This window comes from Patiria miniata, unplaced genomic scaffold (assembly GCF_015706575.1).
Source record: "Patiria miniata isolate m_02_andy unplaced genomic scaffold, ASM1570657v1 HiC_scaffold_21, whole genome shotgun sequence".
NCBI lineage: Eukaryota > Metazoa > Echinodermata > Asteroidea > Valvatida > Asterinidae > Patiria > Patiria miniata.
In genome coordinates this window covers 2889280-2914061 of record NW_024037060.1, presented here as the reverse complement: position 1 = coordinate 2914061, position 24782 = coordinate 2889280, and the positions used below count along the sequence as shown (strand labels likewise).

The window sequence follows — 24782 nt, the reverse complement described above, 5'->3', positions numbered from 1 at the left end:
TGCAGGCTTGGGAATTATCACTTTCGGGAGGGGTTTTATTTTGGTGTGAATATATCAAAATGTAATTGGCTTGTCTACCCAAAATTGAAAAGAAATGAAAAGATGAAGGACAAGACAATAATAAAATTGTTGTTTGAGAAACCCCAGTGATGTCGGTTTGCATGTTATTTGGCCCTGAACGTGTTGATTTTACACTGTTTTCAATAGGGCTTGAATTAATTCAGTGCACCCTTACCGGTTACCCGAGTGATCCCTTAACCTTCCTTAGCGCCCTCTATTGTCTTACATAAAATATGATGTCATCACATGCGCCGAAAGCTTGACAATTTTCGCGTGGATTTCCCGGTCTTTGTAATGAGTTTTGAGGACGAAATCGTTTCCAAATAGCGACCAAAAAGTATAGGAATACTGTGGCTGTTCGCAACAAACATTTTGAATCTACTAGACAAGAAAAATTAAGCGAAAATGTTCTCTGTGAGCGGAGTCAGTGTGCAGGTAAAATGTTTTCAATTTTCATTGTCAAAATTTTGTCAGCCGTCAAAAATGCAAGCATCGACTATCGTCCTAATTGCAGGATTACATTACATTGCCATGAATCTATATAATTTCCAGTTTTGTTACTTACTAAATACTAGTACTTACAAAGTGAACTCAACTCTTCATAGACATGATGGGCCCTACTTGATAGAACTTGGAAGTGGCGTGTTCCTGGACACTCCATTCTTTCCATATTGTTAAAAAAAAATGAACTTTTTAGTTTGCCACTGTCATAAGGACAAGATAGATTATCTTCCTTTTTGCCCAAAATGTGTCACTGCTTGGCTGCACAGAATTTGTCTGCAGTCATGGCAGTAAACAGGCAAAACAAAATGGAAAGAGGTCTCTTTGGCTGTGATAAAATTGGACTCAGAGTTTTAGGGATTGCCATCGATGGGCATGATAATTAACATTTACTAATTTTAATTTGGTTTTACAGCAACTCTTAGGGCCTCTACCACACCTGGCAGCTGTCTTAAACTCGGTCAAGGCTACGTCTCGAGACCCTACCGCAGCGGCCTGGGCCATCAGGCACAGCAGGCAACAGCAACGACAGAGCTCAAGCCGCCAGTCCACAACTGCAGACGCGGAGTTGTTAGAGAGTCTACAGAATGTAAGAGGGAGATTTATATTCAAGAATTTCTAGAAAACAAAACATATTTGACGTTTATGACGCACGCGTAACTTGTAGTTTACACCGTAAAGCTACACATTTATATCTTGCTGCACTGGCACGGATGTAGTATTACTATGCATCTTGTTGGTTTGATATTTAAGCCACACTGTTGCGACGTCTTAATTTGTTTGTCCGACTAGGTCGTCCTGAACATCAAGGAGCTTGGAACAGCCCATTTACCGGAAGACTGGGCCGACAGCCTCCTTGCTAAGATCCCCGACACACAGAACGATGCATCACCATGGAAGGAATCTCATATGTCAACGCACTCATTTTTTGAGAACAAAAATGGTAAGTTGAAGTACGTATATAACAAAAGGACAATTCTTTGGTGACTTAGACTTGAGAATATTGTTGATGTACCCTAACGTGGCGCGGCCCCTAACGTGGCGCACTTTGATTTTTCGCCTGTAGCATCTAGCTAGAGCAAAAGTTTTAACTGAAATTTCACAGAAAGTGAAATTTCATCAAGTTCTAAACACTCCCGTTCATAAATCGCGAGTTTATTTACCCGTCACAAAGTTAGAAGAAAAAGTTATTTTGGCGTGATTTTTCGATTTTATTTTGAAGTGCAACGTGAACCCTTTGAAAATGCCCCGAAAAATAAGAAAATAATTTTCTGACAAACTTCTGGCTGGGTATGTAAGTAGAGATAATAATAATTTATCAGAATTTATCAACTTTACAGAAATTATTAAATGTTAATTTGTGATTTTCCGATATTTATTCAAGTGCGCCACGTTAGGGAACACTCCACCAATTTGTGCCCAATTTCCGGACGCCACCGTTTTTGAATTTCCGATTAAATTTCATGACACTGAAATTTTTCACAGAGATTAAAAAACAAGTATTAATAAGGTAAAGGTACCAGTATTTCACTGCATGAATTTGAGGTTTGTCAACAAAGAGGTTTGGAAACACTATACGAGGAAAGTTGGGTAAACGTCGAAGTGCGCCACGTTAGTGAACACCACCATATAAACCCTTCTACAAATTTGTGAATCAAATTTTTAAATTTTTTGGACCATCATATAAACAAAATGCAGTAGACTTAGGAGATTGATCTTGTAGGGCTACCAAGACTGCTGAGTGCTGACTTTAAAATTACATTCAAACATGTGTCAGATATTTTTTCGACCATTTGCCTCATTTATTTCAAAAACAAATAATGATGTCCTTGACCAAATTTTGTACAATGCATTCTGAGTATATAAGGAATGTGAAACTTTGCTTGCGACGGTGCAAAAGTTTGTTGTGCTTAATTTTAAATTAATTTTGTCTTGAGCCGTTTTTCTGTCTAATTTCGCCCTTTGTAAGTGCTTTCTATATTTTTTAAATTCAAACATACTCTAACCCTCCCAGTGGGAAGTCAATATTCAGAGCAATAGTTAAAACGCTTTAAAAATCTGCAGGTCAGTTTCAGGTAAAGGGATATGAAGTGTTAAAATAAATGTAACTGCATCACACAGAGTAACTGCACAGAAAACAGCACACTATTATTGTCCCTTAATTGTGAGGACCACACACCTGTTGAGCGATAGTTGTTATGGGGACCAAAGACGCTATGGGGACAGCTAAATGTCCCCGTAACTCAATCCTAATTTCTCTAACAATAAAAAACTTCCTCAAAACATGGTGTCCGCTAGGGCGCTGTAGGGAACAGTGACGCATGACCGAATCTGCCTGCTTGCCCTGAGCTTAACCACACAAACAATTGGGCAGAAGATTACCTCAAGGAATTTTGAAATGTTGGTAACCCTTTTGACAACAGCAATCTGGCAAAACTTGTGAAGTGCAGAAGAAATTCCCTTTTTGTTGTTGTTATTTTAGGTTTTCCAGAGCATCTACTCTACTCACATCAACCGTTGACCTCCTTCAGGGAAAGACATCCACTACTTAAACACAGCTTCAGTACACATGGCACATTGCAAGGTAAGCCGTTCTCATCCAAAGTTGAAGCTTGAATCTCGTAATGTTTAAATTTTGCTTTATCTGTCCCACTAGCCAAGTTGTAATTCCAGTCCTTTCACAAGTCTTCACAAAAGGAAAAAAAAAGCAAAGCTCAAATTAAGGGTAAATTTAATAAGCCAGGTCACATAGAAAGCAAACAACCAAACAAAATTTAAATTTCTTGTCATTTTTTTGTTCAAACAGGTTTTTACCAGAGCCGAGGGTTTAAAACGAAGCGAGCAGGAACTGCAAAGAATCTTAGATCAACCACTGCATCCGGGGATGCTAGCAAAGGCGTGCTGTCTAGCGTCTTTCAGGTAACATCCAAAACTTGTATAATTACAGTTCAGCAGTGAAGGTCTTGCCTCAGTCCTTCAGTACAAGTATGAGAAGCCATCTCGACATATGGGTGGTTATGGGGTACCACTATTGTCCACCTTGGCTTCCCTACTACTGTTCTCCTTTTTTTCTAGAGAAATCTCAGACTGACTTGCGGGGTCCCATTCAGGGATGTTGTCAAGTCCATCACAAGTTCAGTCACAAGTAAATCTCAAGTTCATTCACAAGTCCAGTCACAAGGAACAGTTGATGAACAGGTACGAAGGAGTGCCTTTGTCAAAGCTCATTTGAATAGCTTATGAGTTGAATTAGGACTGGAGGACTTGTGATGGACTTGCAGTGACTTGTTATGGACTGGTCCAATTGTCTCTATCGTTACCCTTTGTTCTTGGTACATAATCAAACAAAACACTCTCCGATGTTGAATAAGAACCTTTCCCTCTGTCTTAAAAACAAAAAGGCACAATGTTGTCAATATGCCTACCTGAAATCCATAACTTTAGCCCCCAAACCCTCATTTTTTTACCACAAAAAACATTTGCACTTGCACACCACTGCAGGTCTTGTTGTGCCGTTAAATTTGATACCTTTAATTTGAGGTTGTCATGCTTGTAGTTCAGAATATTTCATAAATTTTCCACTTTTCAACCTTTTCAGTGTGCCATTGTCTTTCTCCACAGGGATTGTTTTTGGAAAATTTTGGAAGGTTCATAGCAAAACAGCTCAGATAGTAACAGTTAAATCCATGTCAATTTTTGACCCCACCAGAGAGTCACGACGCGAGACCCCCCAGTCAAGCTGAGTGACAAGCTTGAGTCAGCTCTTGCCTCCAACGAGTCCCGTTTCACAGACGGCGATTCCTTCAAGATTGGCTTCGTGGAGGGCTACCTGAAGGGGAAGGAGGAGCCCAAGAAGTCGGATCGTCTCAAGACGTGGACCACCATCCTGGTCATTGCCGTGCTGGTCTACCTGTACTTTAAGATGGTATCCGTATTTGGTGAGTTACACTCTCAGGGTTGCCACAGTCTTGGAAAATCTGGGAAATCCTGGAATTTAAAGCCATCATGGAAAGTTATGGAAAAAAAGTCAAGAGGATTCTTGGATGGGGAAACATTTAGGGAAAATTTATGAAGATGTTACATTTTAGAGATGGGAGGAAAACCCCAAATGGATATTTCAGGGCAAAGCAACAAAATCGGGTAGGGTCTGGAAAGCCAAATCTATAAGCTATGAAACTTGGGCTGTTCCTCTTCATCAAAACCAGGCAATAGATTAGTTGAAAGATAATCCTAAATTTGCAAACCTACTCCCTACAAAAATACCTTTTTACCACTGTTAAACTATGCCCTTTAAAGTAAATATTAGAAAAACATTTTGCAATCTATTGAAGAATGCGTACTTTAGGCATGCAATTTTTGCTCAGATCAGCTGATTTCCTTGTTTTTCACTTCACACTTATTTAAAATTGAAAAACACAGTATAAAGTCTTGGTAAAAATTGGAGTTTCCTCAGTTTTTGTTTCTTCCAAGTTGCATGCCTGATACTTACGAAGCATTGCTGCCGTGTTCTTGTGCTCCTGTCTGCCTTCTTAGAGAAGCGATTGTGGTTGTTGAACCTTTTCCCAAATTCGTCTTCTTTTGTCCTAACAGCTCGAGTCTCCATCATGGGCCCATCTAATGTGGACAGCATGAACGTTAAAGACGTCAGCTTTGATGACGTCAGAGGGGTGAGATTTTGGTCGTTAACCTCTGTGTGATGTGTGACATGGTGTGACATGGCGTATATTATGATCGTTTGCATTTATCCCAAAAGTAACCCACCAAGTTATTATCGAATAACTTAAATACTTTGATTAAAGATCGTACTGGTACTAAACGCCCTGTTCCGTCTGGCTTGCTGTCATTTAAGAAGAAATCAAGAAATGTAGGTGATATCCAACGATCAGTCAATTGACAATCGTGTTTCGCGATCAAAAGGTTGAAAAATAACTCATATTTTCGGCCTCGCTCGCTGACAAATTTTTCCGGACTCTCTTCCTGCGTGTTTATCTTTCATCCATTCTGAATACTGTAACACTTTTGCGTGTATACATGGTCTCCAGCGCAAACTGGTTAAGGACGGAATCTGAATCGATTCCATAGATGTTGGAGTTGCTCAGACCTAATTGAGAGTGAATAGGATTTCTGACAACTTTTAGTGTTGGCTTTCATGCTCTTCCATGAGTACATGTATGTTTTTATGTTGCCCTGTATTTTAGGTTGATGAAGCCAAGAATGAACTTCAAGACATTGTCAGCTACCTGATGGATCCTGAGAAGTACACCAAGCTGGGCGGTAGGCTGCCAAAAGGTGAACCAAATCATTTCATCTCCAGTGCTCAAATAAGTTGCTTATATATTTTTTAGGATGGAAGTTTTGCAGTCACGAAGACTTATATTCAATGTAAGGTTAATTTCCAGCACCGACGTAATTTCACAAGCACTGTATACTAAGTGTTGTCAAAGTGCATGCGAGAAGAACGAAATTCACAAGTTCACTCAATAGGTAGGACTCAAACTCATGACCTCCTGCATTTAGAACCACTCGACTGCTGAGCTTGCCGGTTCGGCTGGCCGGTTCGCATCTGAGAAAATCATTTGAAGGTCATAGTTTTTTCTAAGATGAAAGGATAAGCTTGCTATATGAAGAGTAAGTTCCAGGGAAGTTTTTTTTTCCAGGGAACTAGAATCAGGCTTCAACTGAGAACTCGTTACTTGTGATTTCGATTTCAAGTTTAAAATCGATTTTTCTCCATTTCTGGCTCACAGTCCCCCAAACCTTATGGTAAAGTTTGCTCCCTCTCAACCATCTATTTTTGTCACACTTCCATTGTCTCTTTATACAGGGGTGATGCTGGTTGGTTCGCCAGGCACAGGCAAGACATTACTGGCCAGGGCTGTAGCTGGCGAAGCCAATGTGCCATTCTTCTACGCTTCAGGCTCGGATTTCGACAACATGTTTGTCGGGTCTGGCGCTAAGAGAGTGCGAGATGTGTTCGGTAAGTTTTTTTGCAGGCTCCATGAAAAGAAAATAAAGAAATTAAAAGAAAAGGAAATGAGGTTAACCAGAACCAGAAGGTACTTTAAAAATTCATCAGGAAAATTTGAAGGATAATACATGATGGAGGGCCTTAGATAGGGCTTGCCAAGAGAGTAGAAGATGTGTTTTTGGTAATCTTTTTTATTAAGCATGAGGCAAACGAAAATTGAAAGAAGAGTAAACCAATTGAGACATTAATCTTCAAAGATCTTCAAAAATTCACCAGGAAAATGCAAACAATTTTCGCAGGTTTAAGGGGCTTTCGTGGGACTTTAGAAGTAAAGAGAGTGTGTGATTTTTGAGGCAAAACTTTTACCTAGAGTGTTTAAAATCTTGGTTGAAAGTATTTTTGTTTGACCATTAACTCTCCCCCCCCCCAGGCGAGGCTAAAGCTAGTGCCCCGTGCGTCGTCTTCATTGATGAGCTGGACTCTGTAGGGGGTAAGCGTGTAGATTCCCCCCTCCACCCATACGCTCGTCAGACCATCAACCAGCTGCTGGCTGAGATGGACGGCTTCAAACAGAACGAGGGCATCGTTGTCCTGGCCGCTACAAACTTCCCAGAATCGCTGGATCCGTAAGTTTCTGTGGCCTGGGTTTGAATCCCGCTGAGGTCAACCTGTAGACTGGGTTTTCAGTCCCTACCTAATTTTGTGGGTTTCCCCCCAGAATGTTTATCTGGGGTTTCCTCCCACCTCTAAAACTCAAAATTTTTTCCTGATTTCGGGAATTTTTGCCGGATTTTTCCGGAGTTCAGGATTTTTTTTAAGAATCTAAAATTGAAAGCTTGAATTCAGGAGGATGTACCGTAAAGGTGTTTTTACCTATAAATGTTTATAGGCCTATCGATTAAAAGAATTGGTATGTTGTTAGGGGTGCCTTGAGGCAAATTTATCCCAACATATACAAATCATGCAGATCCTGTATTTTGCTCTGGGGCCTCTGTGACCCTCACACCCTCTGCCAATTTTTTTGTGGATTTTTTCATTTCCTCCCAATCTCACCCCTGACTCTTACAGAACAGATTGCATTGCTATAGGACTGATACAGAAATTGCCTGATGAACACGGCTTAAAATTGCGAAGCGCTTTTGAGGCCTTGGTATGTTATTATCATTGAAAAAAACAGTAGTGTTTTCACCAAGAATAAATATATCAATATTCATTGCTGAGCTTTTGGGATCATTTTATCGACAGAGCTTTGACAAGACCAGGTCGGTTTGACATGAAAGTGGTCGTCCCCAAGCCAGATGTCAAAGGTCGAACGGACATCCTGAAGCTTTATATGTCAAAGGTCACCATGAGCGATGGTAAGTACAAGTCGCGAGTCATGAGCTACAATGTCAGTCATAAAGCAATGTTGTAGTTAAGTCCATCACAAGTCCTCACAAGTCCATCACAAGTCCTCCAAAAATTGTCCAATTACATGATATACAAAATGGACGCAGAGCGTGCAAATTCTGAGACAAACAAACTTAGTGTACAAAATTCCCCATAGGGTTTTCTGAGGGGCGTGGCTAAGTCGCAAACGGCGATAGGTCAGCAGGGCGCATTCCAGGATGCAATGTCCCTTTAAAGCACAGCCCATCTCAACGAAACCCAGCTACTCTAAGATCCTGAATCCAAGTTGAATTGATAGAAAACAACAGCTCTTTGTCTCTTCATGTTGAACCCTGGTGACTATTTGTTTTTATTTGCAGAGGTTGAACTGGATGCCCTGGCAAGAGGAACCGTTGGCTTCACAGGTAAGGCAATCCACATCCAAGGCATGCCGGCAAAATAAGGAGAGATTCACATGACATGCTGCAGAAGATCAGCATTTCCTCCAAGAAGTTTGTAACTGTGAAACATGGCGGTGTTGTAGTTACGATACTCTTGAGACCTCACGCTGATGCTTATATGATGGAATATCCAATTTGAGTCTAACTTAAATGTGGGAAATAATGCTATGCTTTGATGTTGGGTTTTGAAATGAATCTCTCTGAAACATAATTTTTAATTTAGTTAAAATTTTACTCCAAAGTAATATATCTGTACAAATTCTATTTTTGGACTTTATTTGCTTCTGAAAAAAAAAATAATGACGTCTCAAAAATCTTTTGAAAGCCGCACTGGTAAACACATACAATTGGTGTAATTTCTAGAGAAAAAAATTCAGACCAGATTTGAAGGTTTGAATGGTGAAGTTGTCAAAAACAAGTGAATTTGCAGTCACGTCATGTGAAATAAAATTCCCTTTTTTGACTTCTGAGAGAACGGGTTGACAACTCAACGTTTTGGTCAGTGTAGTTTGCCGGTCACCAGTGACTGCAAAGTCATCCAAATATCTTGTGTTTACAGGAGCCGATATTGAGAATCTGGTGAACCAGGCCGCACTTCAAGCCGCCAGACTAGGCAAGGATGCCATCGACATGAAGGACTTGGAGTATGCTAAAGACAAGATACTCATGGGTAGGTGTGAATTTAGTCTGCCAGGGATGTGTATTATTATAGATTTAGTTCGCTCAGCCGACCATCGTTGGAAAAAAAAATTGAGGTCCACATTTTGTTTGCAGTTGGTTACACATCTGTAAACGGGTGCAAGCCAGCTATTCTGGTTCCCTGACCGGAAAATTCCCCAACGTCTATAAATTGCTCCGTTTCGTTTGAAGTAGGGTCAGGGAACCAGACTACAAGAACAGCACTGTTAAAATATTATTAGGTTTTGTACTGAATTTTACACAGAATTTGTCTCCATTTTCATTTTTACAAATTAGCGTCAATACATTGTATTACATTGTGCTACATTGTATTACATTGTGAATCCAGGAAAACTGTACCGTCAAACGACCGTTTGTGTTGATAACAGGGACTACAAGCTGGGTTCAAACTCCTTCAGTACAAAAGGAATTTTTGAAAACTCTTTTTTTTAAATATTTATATATACAAGAATTTTGAAATTGATTTTGACCATCGTGTTTATTTTCTTCTTTCTCAAAGGCCCGGAGAGGAAAAGTGCAGAGGTCGACGATCACAGTCGCAAGATCACGGCGTACCATGAGGGCGGGCACGCGCTGGTCGCGTACTACACCAAAGGAGCCCAGAACATCAACAAGGCTACCATCATGCCCCGGGGACCAACGCTGGGTCACGTAAGGCCCAAAAAAAAAATAGTTCTGCTTCCGATTACATGTCTTTCAAAAATAGGGTCGGTCGGTCGGAAATTTTTTTTTTTTTGCCAATTTTTTTTATGCAGATTGAATGGGGTATTCAATTATATGCGAAGTTTTAGCCTGAACTATTTCTATTGCACTACGAAAGCTATACACAAAATGGCCACAAAAAGTGAATAAAACCTACCTTAATTATTGTCAATTTATTTAAGTTCGATAATTCGTAAAAAAAATTGTGGGAAATTCAGGTCGTTCGCACCATAGGCACAACGCTAGTCAAGAACGGGAGCTGGCCAAAACTCCGAAGTGTGTGATGCACTGTACATGTACATTTGTACATGTGTGGCCCGCGGCCAACGGGTCGAACATTTCAGGAAACACGCTGCATTGTATCACTCCAAATACGAGTAGTGCGATCTCAAAATGAACTCTTGAACACGGAAAATACATACACAGACAAGCTAGATCAAATCTGTGAATTAACTTGCAAAAATGTTCTTTCTCCATCGGTGTTTTCTTGGCATTTTTACGATGTCTTTCTCAGCATTTTTACGATGTCGATTTCGACCAGTTGACAGAGCACGTGCCTGCGCCTGCATAGCCATGCTAGCGCTAACATCGCATAGCCGTGCACAGACTAGTTACCGCATTTTCATAATTGGCTCCTGCGCGGCGCGGCGGGAACCAGTCGTCGCCGCATTGCGCTTATTACGCACGTGATTATAGACATCGAATTGCGAAGTAGTTGAATCGTGCAGCGAATTTGTAAAAATAACGGAGGTTTCTTTTGAAAAAATTGCGAATGTAAGTAAGAAAACAATAAATACAAGCATTTTTTGATGCAAAAGGGTTGTTGAGAGGTATTTTGTGAAGACAGACAAGACATAAGGTTTTTATTTTTATTTATTCAATCTTTTTTTTTTTTTTTTTTTTTTTTTGAATTGCCGATAAAATTTTTAGGGTCGCAGCCTAAAAATAGGGTCGGTCGGGTAACCGGAAGCAGAACTATTCTTTTTTTTTGGCCTAAGTAACCTTTCTCATTCTTCACAATTTTAACTGATTAGTGAAAACTCTGGGAATTTGAAAGTGACCCAGAAAGGAAAGATTTTTTGCCAGTTTGGCCTATGTGCGTCTTGCGCCACGGGTCCATGTTGTGTCCATTGACTGACTGGCTAAGGTGGCTTTTTAGCATTTATGCAGTGTGAATATTGCACACACTTCTCCAGACAATAACAATTGTGATGCGATCAAGCTAAATTCATGAGTTGTTTGTCGACCCTGGTAATTTTTTTTTTTTTTACAGATATGAAAAGAGCACAATCTCAGCATTACTGCTGTGAAAACCGCATGCTGGTATCATCTTTAGTTCAAAAATTATGGAAGTCGGAACACCAAGAGATGTGATGAAGTGATGTGATGAAGTGGCCCTATTTTGGCCTGAATCTCCAAATGAAAGTTCCCGACAAACGACTCATTTAGCCTGATTGCATCACAATTGGCTGTGCTACACCCTCTCTTGACTTCCCAGCAACCTTTAGAGTTAGAGTGAATACATTTCTCGTGGAATTTTGGAAATTTGTCGAGGAAATATCAGGGAAAACTCAGGGAAATTTGTTTCATGAATTGCTGGGAAGTGGAACCCTGAAAAAGACGAGCCCCCTGGCCAACTTTTGTATTGACTTTTTGTTTCCAGGTGTCGCTTCTACCAGACAAGGACCAGTGGAACGAGACCAAGTCGCAGCTGATGGCCCAGATGGATGTCTGCATGGGGGGCCGCGTGGCCGAGGAGATCATCTTCGGCACAGAGAACATCACCACGGGGGCCTCCAGTGACTTTGAGCAAGCCACCCGCATCGCCCGCCTCATGGTCACCAAATTTGGCATGAGTGAGAAGGTGAGATCCTAGGACTTAAAATGTTCAGGCCGTCAAATTTCACAACTGACAGAATTTTTGTTCAAAGTTTAATTGTGAAACCTTGTTTAGCTGTTAACTTTAGTACATGGTATTACATTGTGTTTATTTACTGAAGAATCAGTAAAGCCATTGAGTGCTTGGGCGGTTTTGGGCGGTATAGTGAGTTATAGGCAGGGCGGTTCCGGGCGGTACGGGGACTAAAAGGTTAAGCTAATCTCCAGATCAGTATGTTCTGGGTTGGCCTGCTATGATTATTCGATTAATGAATGATTGAGTCGGTTATTTGGTTACGCTTTGGGTTTGATTAATTGCAAACTTCTTCCTTTCAAAAGGTGAAATAGCAATACCCCCAAAATTTTCAAGGCAAAAACCACAAATATTTCATAGTGTTGTCTTCTTTGTCATCTATTTTTCTGTGTCTTAATTGGTAGAATTGATAGTAACTTTGAGTAGCAACGTTGTCTGCTGAAAGTGTCCCAGAATGAGAGAGCGAGTGTTTGATCGGAAAGTGAATGTGGTAACTGGTATTTTTGCCTGTGTATACGCATTTTGCAAAATGGTCTGGTCAGGATGATCATGTTATCCTTCACTACTATGTGGACTTGGGACAGTGGGCTACCCGCAATAACAATATCCTAGAGGACATGAGCCAAGTTCTCAGGAGGTTTTCATGTACAAAACTTATGGGACATGTTGAGAAAAATTGAAGTCCGAACAATAAGAACAAAAGAAGGAAGATTGACTTATTGCTGCAGACGCCACTGGCTGTTGCAATTTTGTAATCATGAATCGTCTGACTCTATTTTTGGTCTTGGCAGCTTGGAGTGATGACCTACAGTAATGCAGATGAGATGAGCATGGGAACCGGACAGAAACCCAGCCCTGAGACTCAGTCACTCATTGAGAGCGAGATCAGAGTCTTACTCAAGGTGAGTTAGCAGGATGGGGAGTTATGAACACGGAGAGAAGAAATTTGATTGTTGAAAAATGTTTGCACAGGGTCTTTTCTAAACTCTTCAGATCCATTGCTGTGTGGCCACCAGTGTTGTAGTTGAGTCACTTTAGTCTTTGAGTCATGTTTGTTGAGTCTGAGTCACAAGTTATTTGTTTCATGTCCCGAGTCTTGAGTGACATTTGTATGGAATGGATTTCCATGAACACGGACACACATACATGAAAAGCGATATGTATATGATGCCCTGTCACGGGAAGAATATCATTTGCAACACCACCTGGAGAGTGGTATGGTATGGTTCATGAGGTTAACGTTATTTTCGAAAAATTAGCATCCAAATTATATCTTTAAACAGTAAGTTTTGGTTAAATAAAATTTTAAATAACTCGCCAGTCAATAAGTCACCAGTCACAGTGTCAAGTCCCAGTCATGATGATCGAGTGCGAGTCTTTTAAAGATGTGACTCGAGTCCAGTCTGAGTTACTGAAATTGCCACTCAAGACAGACTCGAGACCCACAACATCAGCAGGATACATTCTTTGTATTAAAACTTTCAAGCAACATCAAGTCCACAACCTATTTGAATCGTTTTTTATTTTTTAAAATTAATTTACCAACAGGATTCATATGAGCGAGCCAAATCTCTCCTGAAGACCCACTCCAAGGAACACAAGCAGCTAGCCGAGGCCCTGCTGCGCTACGAGACGCTGACGGCCGAAGAGATTGGCGACCTCTTCCAAGGCAAATAAGATTGTGAACTCTAACCTCTGACCTCAGAGGTCATCCAGACCTAACCGCTCAGAGTGTGATTTACTGATAACTTCAGGTCTTCAGGAATCCATTCACTTTTGAGTTTCTCACATCTGGCGAAATGGGTTACGATTTAGAGATGACGGCGGGATAGTTCAGAAAATGAGTACGGGGGAAAAAAATGACCCTTGATCTTTGAGGTCATTTTGCGTTGAACATTTCACCACAGTTTCAACCTCAGAGGACCTCTGGGGTGGAACTAGATGTCCGGGCAGTTTGTGATCCAAAGATTGACCCCTGAACTGTAACCTTGCGCATCGTCACAAAGTGAACCCTGACCCTTGACCTGAGATGTCATTTGAAGGGAATTGGTTGCAAATATTATCTACAATATCTGGCCTGATCCATTAAGGCCAGTTCATACAAAGTGTAAGCCAAACAAAAGCAAACGAAGATTCTATTTTTAACAGTAGTATCTATCAATGGGACCTTTTGCCATCACCCTAACAAATTTGCTTTCCTCTGAAATTTGTGCTTGAAAGTATAAACCGGCTTTTCGGCTGCATCCAAGTAGGTCATTTTGCATCTACAGCTCCGAATGACTCTTTCCATTTTCAGATAAAATCTCAGTCCTTATATAATCTCATTCCTCTTAACTAATTGAGAATAGAATTAATTGCAAAATAGAAATTATCAGACGAAATTAACACAATGCACTGTGGCGTTTGAGCCAACTTGTTACTGTAGTTGGGCTGATAATGTATAGACGAATCTGGCCACGCTACCACTGTATATTCACAAGGCCCCCTTCAAACTACCCCGTGATGGATTATCTGAACAGTAGCTAGCACAATGCTTTCGCCATTGAAGAGGGCCCTCGTGATAGAATTTACAACATGCCCGGATTGTTGTTTAATGGTTCATCGTATGTAAAGAGTCGAAACCCAATAACAAGCCCGATCCTAGTCATTGCAAGGAAGCTTTTGTATTAACGCTTCCCAGATACTGTTGTACGAAGCGGACTGTTTTTTTAATTTAATTTTGTTTGGCATCATGAAAATAATGTTGAAGTTATATTAAATATTGAAGAAAAAAATATCTTGGTCATTCTATAAATTTGTGGACCAAAGTAAAGTGTGGCATTTTCCCGTCCCTGTTACCTTGGTACTTTGTACTTTGCCATTCAAGTATCATTAAGAGTGACTTCAAACAATTTTTTATTTGTTGGGTAGGTAATTTGCTATTCATAATCATTCTTGGAGGATGACTGCATTAAGGAGTGCATGAGAATTATAAAATCATAGATGTCAGATGTAACAGAGACAGGAAAAAAAAGACCCCAAATTTATAGAATGACCTGCCTGCATAATGCAATAAAAATATGAATCGGGCTCACTTTATGTTATACATGTATTGTCCCTAGTAGTCACGCATTTTAACCTTTTTTTAAATTGTTTAATCCAACTTCAGGCATATTAAAAATTCATTTTTGGACGTGTCTCACAGCACAAAAAAATTAACTTTCTTCAATTAAAAAAAATATATGCATTTTTTGTTGACTTTTGAGTTTTAAAATTAAAAAAGCAGTCATTTCATGAAAGTTTTTTAGGATGCTGATGATTTCAGGAGCATACCTAGAGGGGGAAAAAGAGCTGTGCAATTTTTATTTTGGTAGAAAACTGGGGCTCAGTGGAAAAAAACCAGGATAAAGAGTGCAGAGAAGTAGCATTTTGGGGGGAAGATTTAAACATTGCATAATTTTAAAGTGAGGTCTATTCATTATCTTGTAAAGTCACTCTGAAAAAATTCAGGTGTATATGCGAACACGGGACAAAGAAACTGCACTTGAAGAGGTTATTTCCAAAACGTGACGTATCCATTTGAAAAAGGTGAAGAGTTTGCACCGTGATGAAACTTTTAAGGAAGAAAAACTGTGCAATAGCTGTATCTAAGCTTCATTATTCGCTTTATTATATTAAAGGGAATATACATCATTTGCTTTTGCTGTAATGTTCATAAATGGATGGAATTGGGGGGTTGGAAATATATAGCAAATATAGTTACACTGACTTTTTTGAGGTTTTGTGTTTGAAAATGCTATAAAAACCAAGAAAAACGATCATTTTCCTGTAGTCTGGTTCCCTGACTCCATATAAGAAGAAACAGAGCCTTTAACATACATTGGGGAATTGTAAGGTCAGGGAACCAGTCTAGCTGGCTCGTACCCGTTCATAGGTTTGTAATCGATTGCAAACAAGTGTGATGGTCAATTGGGGCCAGTATTTGAAAAAAAGCCAGTTGTTTCCAACGCTGATCGGCCGATCAGCGTTGGAAATTGATACAAAATACCACTTTTCTTGAAAATGACAGTATACCAGGTGCCATGATTTTACAGGATGCTTTACACTGTCATTCACTAACAGTCCAGCAAGGTATTTCAAAATGATTTGGTAGTTTTATTTTTTGATGTTTGCAAATGTTGTATTTTCCCTTTAAGTTGTGTTTAAGTATATAACAGCTGTCGAAATTGCTTATGGGCAGACAGGAGAGAGCAGGATTCTAAAAGCGAACTAAATGGCGTATATCGGGTTTTGACAAACTCTTCACTTTCAGGTCCCCCCCCCCCCAAAAAAAAAAACCCTCTTTAAATTGGCGAAAATTTCTCTTGTGATATAAACAAAATATTTTCCAAACTCTTTCACATGTAAATAGTGTCAGAATGAAACAAGCATTATTCTTTTTTGTTAGTTTTTGAAATCATTTTGAAGAGAAATCTTGAAGATTTATCCCAGATTTGCAGCAACCGATCTTTTCATTAAAAATCCAAATGCATTTAAATTATGCCTGATGTAATTTTCTCAGTAGATGATATCTCAGAGACATGAGATAAGACTTCATTGTAATGTTTTAATGAAAGCTGTCAATGCACATCTGTATTTTATTTCTTTGGTGGGATGGAGGTTCATTTAAGTGTAAATAATTAAAATTAAAAAAAAAAAAACGAGACAAGAAGTTCAATGATGGATGGTTTAACTGGTTTTGTGTGGTTTTATTTTGTTTGATCGTAAAGCTAGCTCCATATACAAGTCCCCCAATTACTAAGTTGTGAAAAGAGTGCATTTTTCTTCATGTTGCACACTTTTTTCCATGCAGCGATAATACCAACTTCAAATGGCTGACAATAGCACATGCAAATCAGTGGAACCAGTGTTCATTCTTAACTGGTTCCCACTCGTCCTTTCAAATGCTTGGGATGTTTGATGGACCGGGAACCAACTATATAAATTCACCCGGTATTCATCAGTGTTTAGATTTAAATAGGTGCAAACCAGCGGAACCAGTGTTCGTTCTTAACTGGTTCCCACTCATCTTTTCATATGCTTGGGATGTTTGATGGACAGGGAACCAACTCTATAAACTCACTCTGGTTGATTGGGTAATTCCCCCCCCCCCCTTCCCTGGTATGCATCGGTGTTTAAAATATAAAGAAATAAACTCGCAAGTTCACCAGTGAAATGTTACAACCACTTGTCCTTGTGGCTATTTAAACAGCGCCCTCTTTAAACCATGCACAGAGCCAATAGGAGCCAAACAATCTAACCAAGTTTTTAACAAAGGGAAAACGCTTGGTCGCAGGGATAAGGACCAACTCATGCAGCATTGCTTGTGGGCACTTGTCTGACTATGGGGAGGGACTAAATTAATTGCATTTACTTACAGATCACAGTTTTTTTGTCGAGTATATCACAAGTCTGGTTACCAGAACATCACAAGCCCATGCACAAGTAATGGGATGAACAACAAAGGAATTTCGGTGTCAAATTTTAACAGATTGTGACTTGAGTTAGGACTGGACGGCTTGTGATTGGCTTGTAATTGGCTTGTGATTGGCTTGTGATGGACTTGTGACTGGCTTGTGTTGGACTTGTGATGGACTTGTGATTGGCTTGTGATGGACTTGTGACTGGCTTGTGATGGACTTGTGACTGGCTTGTGATGGACTTGTGACTGGCTTGTGATGGACTAGTGACTGGCTTGTGATGGACTTGTGACTGGCTTGTGATGGACTTGTGACTGGCTTGTGATGGACTTGTGACTGGCTTGTGATGGACTAGTAAGAACTTGTGATGGACTTGAATACTTGCATATTGCTGCTGCCATGCTTGAACGGATATGTGCCCAAGTTAGTCTCTTGAATAACTCTGTCTCTGCTATGGCACGTTTATGTTAAGCCCACTGTAGATCTTATACATAGCAGCCATCTGAGAGGGGCATGTATGAGTGAACCGTTTGTGCATTCATTGTTACTGAATTAAAATAACCAAAGATGCCCTCAAAGATGGCCGCTATGCATAAGGTCTATTAAAAAAAAAAATTGAATAGTAAAAATCAAATTGAAATATTAACTCAGTGAACGATCCCTTTGGTTGTTTTCGTGTGTCGCCCGTCAAACAGTCGCCTTCTGACACTATCGATGGTAATCTGTAGCTTTGGTATTTGCGTCTTTCCCGCAACTTCAGTTTGTGTGCTGTCTGTACCTGAGTAAGAAGTGCCATTACTTAGTGCAGAAGCCTCGTTGTCATCCACATCTTGCTCACTAGGGGCAGGTTCACAACCATCCTTGGCAGTGTGCGATAAGTTGACCAAATCAAGTTGACGCACTTTCCACGTTCTGTCATCTTCGGGCGGAGTCCTTGAGCCATCGGCTTGAAGACTCGCGTCAAGGGCTGTCATGTTTTCCACGCGCACAGTTCTAGTCCCGGTTTGCTCTTCTAAGTTGACCCTGAAATCCCTCAGATCCGGTGGAGTGCTGGACAGGGTTACGGTGGAATTGTTTTCATTCGAGTTGTGTCTCGGCTGCTTCTTCGTGGCTGTTTTGGGTGATTTCCGGGACAGTCCTCGCAGCACGTCCCCAATGTTACTGTTCGCCAAGGCAGAACGCTTTCCGTTCCGTCGGATTTTGAGTGGGGCAAGCAAGGCGCCGATGCCCCAGGGGTGTATGACCTCTGACTCTGACCCCGGACCGTGGAACCCTGGGACGTCCATCATCTGCAGTGCATACTGGGAGTGCTTCTGGATTTCCTTCAGCAAGCCCTCCGAGACGTTCTTGCACATGTTCAGCTGGGTTTGGAAGGGGTTCTCCATATGGAGGGGTGAGAAGCGGTCCGGTTTGGGACCTAGCTGTCCGGTGCGAACTGAGAGGGAGCTGGACTCAAAATCAAACGTGGTGCAAAAACTGAAGAATTCTTGCAGCAGCTCCGCTAATAGAAATGAGGAATGGAAAATTTACATTACAAATGAAAATTGTCGAGGATTATTTTTTGAAAAATATTGAGCAGAGACATTTATGAGTGCTTGACCAAATCAATGTTCATTGTATAATACTCTATTACTCATCAGTTGCACATAATGCTGTTAGTTCTCTATATACCGATGCCTCTGGTTTTGATGTTTGTCGATTTCCGATGTTTTGTCTTTTACCTGTGGTCTGTGTGTTCTGTGATGGTTCAACTTTACTGAGGTCTCCAGGAATAGTGCAGTCAGTTCCATCAACAACACTGGTGTCTGATTCATCTGATGGCAAAAATAAAGGCTGCAAGTCACGGGAATTAACCCTCCCTCTCTGGCTGGCAATCTCAATAAGGCCAGCTCAGCAGTCAAAATACATCAGGTGACTGTTTTTAACAGTTCAGTGCTCCCTGCCTTCATAAAGCAGGATTGACTGGCTGTGATTGTTATGAAACTTGATACAGCTATGCTTTGACTGTAGGAGATTGGTAAGCCAGCTGTGCCTACCGGTCACCTGTTTTTGTCTGTTGATGGAATTTGACTAGTCACAGTGCCTACAAGAAATATGATCTGACTGTTGGTGACTAGCCTGTGTATGAAACAGACATGGCAGGGGAACAGGATTGATTTTTTGACTGACTGTGACTGATCAAACAAAAGGAGGTCAATTGGGTTGCCAGCGCAGTGGTGGATACTTGAGAATTCTCGGAGGTTCTTGGGAAAAAAAATCGCAAACATTAGGAATGGACTGTTCTCAATTTGGCCATTAGCCACGCCTGCCTATGGCTTTGTACATTTTCACAGTGCTTGTGACAGAGTTTGACCCGCCTTCTGCTGTCACATGACCAAATGTCATGTTCTAATTGGTCAAATAGTTTGATTGACAAACACGAAGGGTCAAATAGGGTTAAGGAATTTAAAAAAAGTCTCTTTAAATAGAGTCAGGCATCTCGAAAATTGAGTGTCCAAACGTGCCTTACATTGAAATAACATTGCACAAATGTTTTAAGTTTTTGTATTCATCTGCAAAATATCCCACATGATGCAAAAAAGAGGCCTCAACACCCCTACCCTTTTACCTGCAAGAGAACGAAGATACTCAAAGGACGGCACGACTGGCTGCGGTCGTGTCTGCAGGAAGAAGACCACTACTAACGTCAGGGGGAAATTGGTGATCCAGTAGCCGGGGGCGCGGTTCGTGATGCCGTGGTGCCGCGCCCAGTGGCGGATCATGAACACTAGAGGGCGCACTCTGGGATCCAGCTGACTGAAGACGTAGAGGAGTTCACTGCTCTTCAGGGCGATGCTGCAAGTCACATTAGGGGGAAAAAGGTGAAATATCGATGAAAAATAGAACATGTCTGTTACACCACAGCCAAATTCCAGCATACTTTTGACTATGTGCGGCAACTATGACCTGGTTTTGCAACATTTTGGCAGATTTGGGACAGTACAGTGCAGCCACTACTCTAAAACACGGGGTAAGTACAGTGTACATGAAAGTGTGTTGGCCCTGACAGAGCCAATTATTACCATGATATCTAATTAATGATTCAGAGAAATGATCCTGAACTCCTAATCTGCAATCTCCTTCACCATTACTAGATGATGGATGAGTGAAATTTGAAATATCCCATGGGTGCTGTGGGTTGAACTTTGTTTAAAATGTTCAAAGAGTGTTGCCACTGGTTTATTGCACATCGTTCCGTGGAAACTTCCGAGCTCAAAATGCCGAGGGAGTTAGGAATAACTTCAAATGAGTGTAGCATGAAACTCTTCTCCTCTCTCAAGTGCAAAAGTTGAGGGGAACTGTTTCCTAGTCAGTAACAGGTTTGCCTTTCACGAATGTCATTTCAGGGCTTGCAAGAAGAAAATTCAGAAAGCTATTCAGGTGGGATTCGAACCCATGACCTTCTGCTTGCCACCAAGCTTGCCAAGGTTGGCTGGCTGGTCAAAATCTGATATAGCATGGGAACTGCAATCAGTTTGGATTTGGTATGATGGAGACTATGTAAATTTATGTTCGTTTTTTTTGGGTCAATTTTGAAAGTGCAACATCCTAACTCAAATTTTGATTAAACACAAACAGTCTGATTTTTTACTAGTCACCTGTTGTCTGCAGTTAGGTCACATGACAGGCCCGTGGCGTAGTGACGGAACTTGACCAGGGGGCACTTGGCCTGCAGTATCCTGGACACGGACATGCAGTGGGGGACTTGTTTCTCCAGGAAGGAGGCTAGCGTGAAGAGGGTGGCCTGTGCAGCAGCACGCTCGGACTCGGCGGACGGTCCGTCATAGCCTAGCTTGTATTGACCTTTTCCCTGCAGATCATGAGGAAAACAAACGGCCATCAGCTCATCCAGAGCCAATTTCATTAAGCTATTCTGCAAAAATAACGCTGAGCTAAAAGTCACCTTGAAAACCAGTCACAAACAATAATATACCTCTTAATATTTTGGCTGGGTAGACTATTTCAGTTGGTTAACTATTTTGGCTAAGCAACGGGATGACTATTAAGTGCAAAACAACGCCCCCCCCCCCCCCCCCCACCATTACATCAGATGGCACAGTACTGCCACCATTACTGGGGCGCACAGGTTATTCTGATGGTCTATGAAATTATTCCCCCCCCCCCCTCCCCCTCCTCACTTACTTTCTTCTTGGGCACGACTCCCTGCGCGGTGTTGCGCTCTAGGAACATGTCCATGTCGCAGCTGCGGCGTCCAAAGCTGTTGACAGAGGAGCCAAAGAGGTGAAGGGAGCAGTCGGGAAGGATCTGTTGGAAAGCCTCCTCAATCAGAGAACAGACCACGAAGCGAAGGCGTGTCTCCGGATCCCTGAGCTCTAACTTGGACGTAAGAATGCCCAGCTGGTCTGAGACCTGTTAGAAAGGATGAGAATAAGCCTGCATCTCAAAAACTCCAAGCATTCTTATTCCTTTTTGAACATTTTACTAATATATTTGAATTTCTGGTAATGAAAATAGAGATTCATCATAAGCGCATACGGTACTGCACAGGTTTCCCACCATTTTATGACAACAAAATCCCTGAGTTTTCCCTGACATTTTTCTGAGAATTTTTTTTTAATTCCTTGAGAAATATTTTCACTTTAACCAGGTTACCAGGAGTCAAGAGATGGTTGCAGCAAAGCAACTAAGATACTGATAATATTCACACTGCATAAACACTTAAAGAAAGCCACCATAGCCAGTCAGTCAATGGACACAAATTGGACACATGGCCCAGGACAAGCATACGACACACTTTGGCTCAAAACCTTTCCCTTCTGGGTCACCGTCAAATTCCCTAAGTTTTCCATGATAGATGTTTGGGAAAATGGAAAAATGATTGGAAAAATGGAAACTACTTTTCAAGGTTTCCCTGATTTTCAGAGTGACTGGGAACCTGACTGTAGTCATAAGCATGTAGAGACCTATAGAGAGCAGACAATGATCAAATGTTCAGTTTTTGGAATGGGAGGAAAAGCTAAAATGAATTTTTGGGAAACCAACAAAAATCCCCACTGAGTTGAAGAATCATTACCTTGAAGAGATAATGTCATTTTTAAGGAACAACTTACGGATTCTGCTACAGCGAGGTCCTTGTAAAGTTCAGCAAAGCCGATGTCCTTGTTGACCTGCTGACACTGTGAGGTCGACACCTTATCGCTGCCCTGGCTTGACCCGGAGAAACTGAGGAATCGTGACTGGACGTGGCCGTTGGAGTTGGGCGTGTAGGCCCGATCCAAGATGAGATCGATGCCGTCTGATGTCTTGAACTCCACCAGTGCATAACGCTCCTAAAGAAAAGAAAAACAAATTAAGAGGTTATATTTTCAAATTCTACTCTAAATATCCTTGAACAATCTATTCCTATCAACCTCATTATCCTCATGATTGCAATGTGGTATAGTATGCATGAGCTTACGTGCTGCTGCTGGCTATATGTGAAGTAATGCTGCACTTTGCCGTGGCTGGTACAGTACTGCAGTAGACTCTCTTCGGACGTTTTCCCAGACAATCTGACGAGAATACTCCTGGATGCCTCATCCTTACGAGCTTGGATGTTCTGCCAGAAAAGACTCTTGGAAAGGCTCTTATCTAATCAATGAACACATTTGGAAAGAAAAAGAAAAGAAAAGAAAAGAAATGAGAATACCTAGTTTGTCATCATGGACTTTCATGACTCATGTCATCATTTTATCGCATATTAAACTTTTCCCTCGAGCCTAAATTCAAAACCCTGCCCTCTCTCCACCATATTCCTGTTGCTTTTCAACATCCCGGCTAATGTGGTGTGTCAAATAACACAAACAGTGATTTTTGTCGTCCGGTAGGAACAATCAATGTCCTAACTTAATACCTTTTACATAACTAACATAGGCATGATAGGGCTTTTCTGCATCATGATTTTTTTTTTAATGAATTGATGCTTATTTTAAAATTTGCGCCTTTAAGATGAAGTCATCATCTAAATTTTCACTTGAAAAACGTCCCTATTTAAAGACATACCCAATGTCAACCCAATTTCACTTGTTGTAGTTCTCTTGGTGTACGACTTTAATATACATATCTTTAAGATGACACCACATGACCCCACGATGACTGCATCATGACGTCACATCAATTTTTGGCTACAAGTTAAAACATGTATAATTTGTATTTTTTGTAAATAAAGAGGTCAGTTTTTAAATTTTTTAGATATAAAAATAAGAAATTGTTTAATTTCAATTCATTTCTGCGCACCAGTGTTGGAGGCGTGAGCTTTTTAACTGACATCTTGATTTTGATTGGTTAATATTGGCAGGGTCAATTAGTAGCTGGACATTCTGGATAGGTTTGTGCGGGTGTCGGACGCTTCGCCCCATTTCCACGTCGCCCCATGTCACTTCGCCCCTAACCACTTCGCCCCATCCCCACTTCGCCCCATCCCCACATCGCCCCATCTCCGCTTCGCCCCATCCCCACTTCGCCCCATCCCCGCTTCGCCCCATCCCCACTTCGCCCCATCCCCACTTCGCCCCATGTAGTATAAAAAAGGGAAGGCTAGGGGTGCAGACCAAATAAACTGCCAAAGACCCCAGATAATAAATGCTCCCAATTCTAGAAACTCAGGAAAAATACAAACTCTCTGATGAGGTGCTCGAGACACAGATGAGAGAAATGATGGCTTAAATAAAATCATCAGCCGCTGGATTCAAAAGAATCCCGTAGGTATGGGTCAGTGAGTTCAAAGGAACTCACTGCCTTGAGGAAAATGTTCCGTCAAAATTTGTCTGATATGTGAGACTTACAACTTCATTGATGAGATTGGTTCCTCCAAGAGTGAAATTAGGATGTCAAAGGTATTGTCGTTCTCAGATAAGTGGGAGACGGGTTGGTATAGCCGGGTTGGGAACAAAGTTGGATCTTTTACTTCAAGCTTTTTTCTCGGTAGGGGAGAGCCTAGCTTGAGAGGTTGGTTATGAATTGTTCATTTGGTGATGGGCTAATTCTTTCCGTTGGTTAGCAATTAGTGAATCTATTGAAATAGTTTTTTTTTAAGCCAAAAAAATAGATGAGATTTTTTTTTTTACATGTAACGGCTGGGGCGAAGTGGGGATGGGGCGAAGTGGGGATGGGGCGAAGTGGGGATGGGGCGATGTGGGGATGGGGCGATGTGGGGATGGGGCGAAGTGGGGATGGGGCGAAGTGGTTAGGGGCGAAGTGACATGGGGCGACGTGGAAATGGGGCGAAGTGTCCGACATTCGTTTGTGCACAAAGTGCCTGGTTCAGTGTGGTTGAATGGTGGTCAATGTTGGTCAGAATATCGAAAAGGTAGGCCTAAATAAAAGGTTGACCTTTTCAGTCTTTTATGTTTAAATCATATTTACCGGATTTATGAAGCTTTCCGGTATCGGTGCAATAGCATTTCACAGTGTAGAATGGTCTTTTGAAGACATGAAACCGAAGAAAATTCTGAGATTTCTCGCGTACTGCTCTGCACATGGGCGCCGCCATTTTATCTATACCTGGTGCCGAAAATACTTTTTCAAGGAGCGTTGATGATGCGCAAAATGTCGTCTGGGGACCAAACCATATTTGGTTAACTTTAGAGGGCGCCCTTTAATTCCTGGAAGTTTGACAAGATGCGACTATGCGA

The 24782-nt window shown here is 41.2% G+C and overlaps 2 protein-coding genes across 2 annotated transcripts; one reads left to right on the top strand and one right to left on the bottom strand.

The window, feature by feature from the left end:
• Nucleotides 1–270: 270 nt before the first annotated feature.
• LOC119729638 (ATP-dependent zinc metalloprotease YME1L1-like) lies at nucleotides 271–14033 on the top strand. Its single transcript, XM_038202292.1, has 17 exons — nucleotides 271–495; nucleotides 977–1150; nucleotides 1354–1504; nucleotides 3044–3145; nucleotides 3368–3480; nucleotides 4271–4499; nucleotides 5152–5228; nucleotides 5760–5850; nucleotides 6386–6538; nucleotides 6960–7155; nucleotides 7775–7887; nucleotides 8278–8322; nucleotides 8918–9028; nucleotides 9557–9708; nucleotides 11423–11623; nucleotides 12463–12573; nucleotides 13220–14033. Exons 1-17 carry the CDS (start codon nucleotides 466–468, stop codon nucleotides 13346–13348), a joined length of 2178 nt encoding a protein of 725 aa, XP_038058220.1. The 5' UTR covers nucleotides 271–465; the 3' UTR covers nucleotides 13349–14033.
• A 3680-nt stretch (nucleotides 14034–17713) lies between these two features.
• On the bottom strand, nucleotides 17714–24690 carry LOC119729667 (poly(A) RNA polymerase, mitochondrial-like). Its single transcript, XM_038202334.1, has 8 exons — nucleotides 24514–24690; nucleotides 22568–22740; nucleotides 22221–22439; nucleotides 21292–21519; nucleotides 20748–20959; nucleotides 19718–19944; nucleotides 18831–18923; nucleotides 17714–18610 (listed from the first exon to the last, which is right to left on the bottom strand). Exons 1-8 carry the CDS (start codon nucleotides 24638–24640, stop codon nucleotides 17757–17759), a joined length of 2133 nt encoding a protein of 710 aa, XP_038058262.1. The 5' UTR covers nucleotides 24641–24690; the 3' UTR covers nucleotides 17714–17756.
• Nucleotides 24691–24782: the final 92 nt, after the last annotated feature.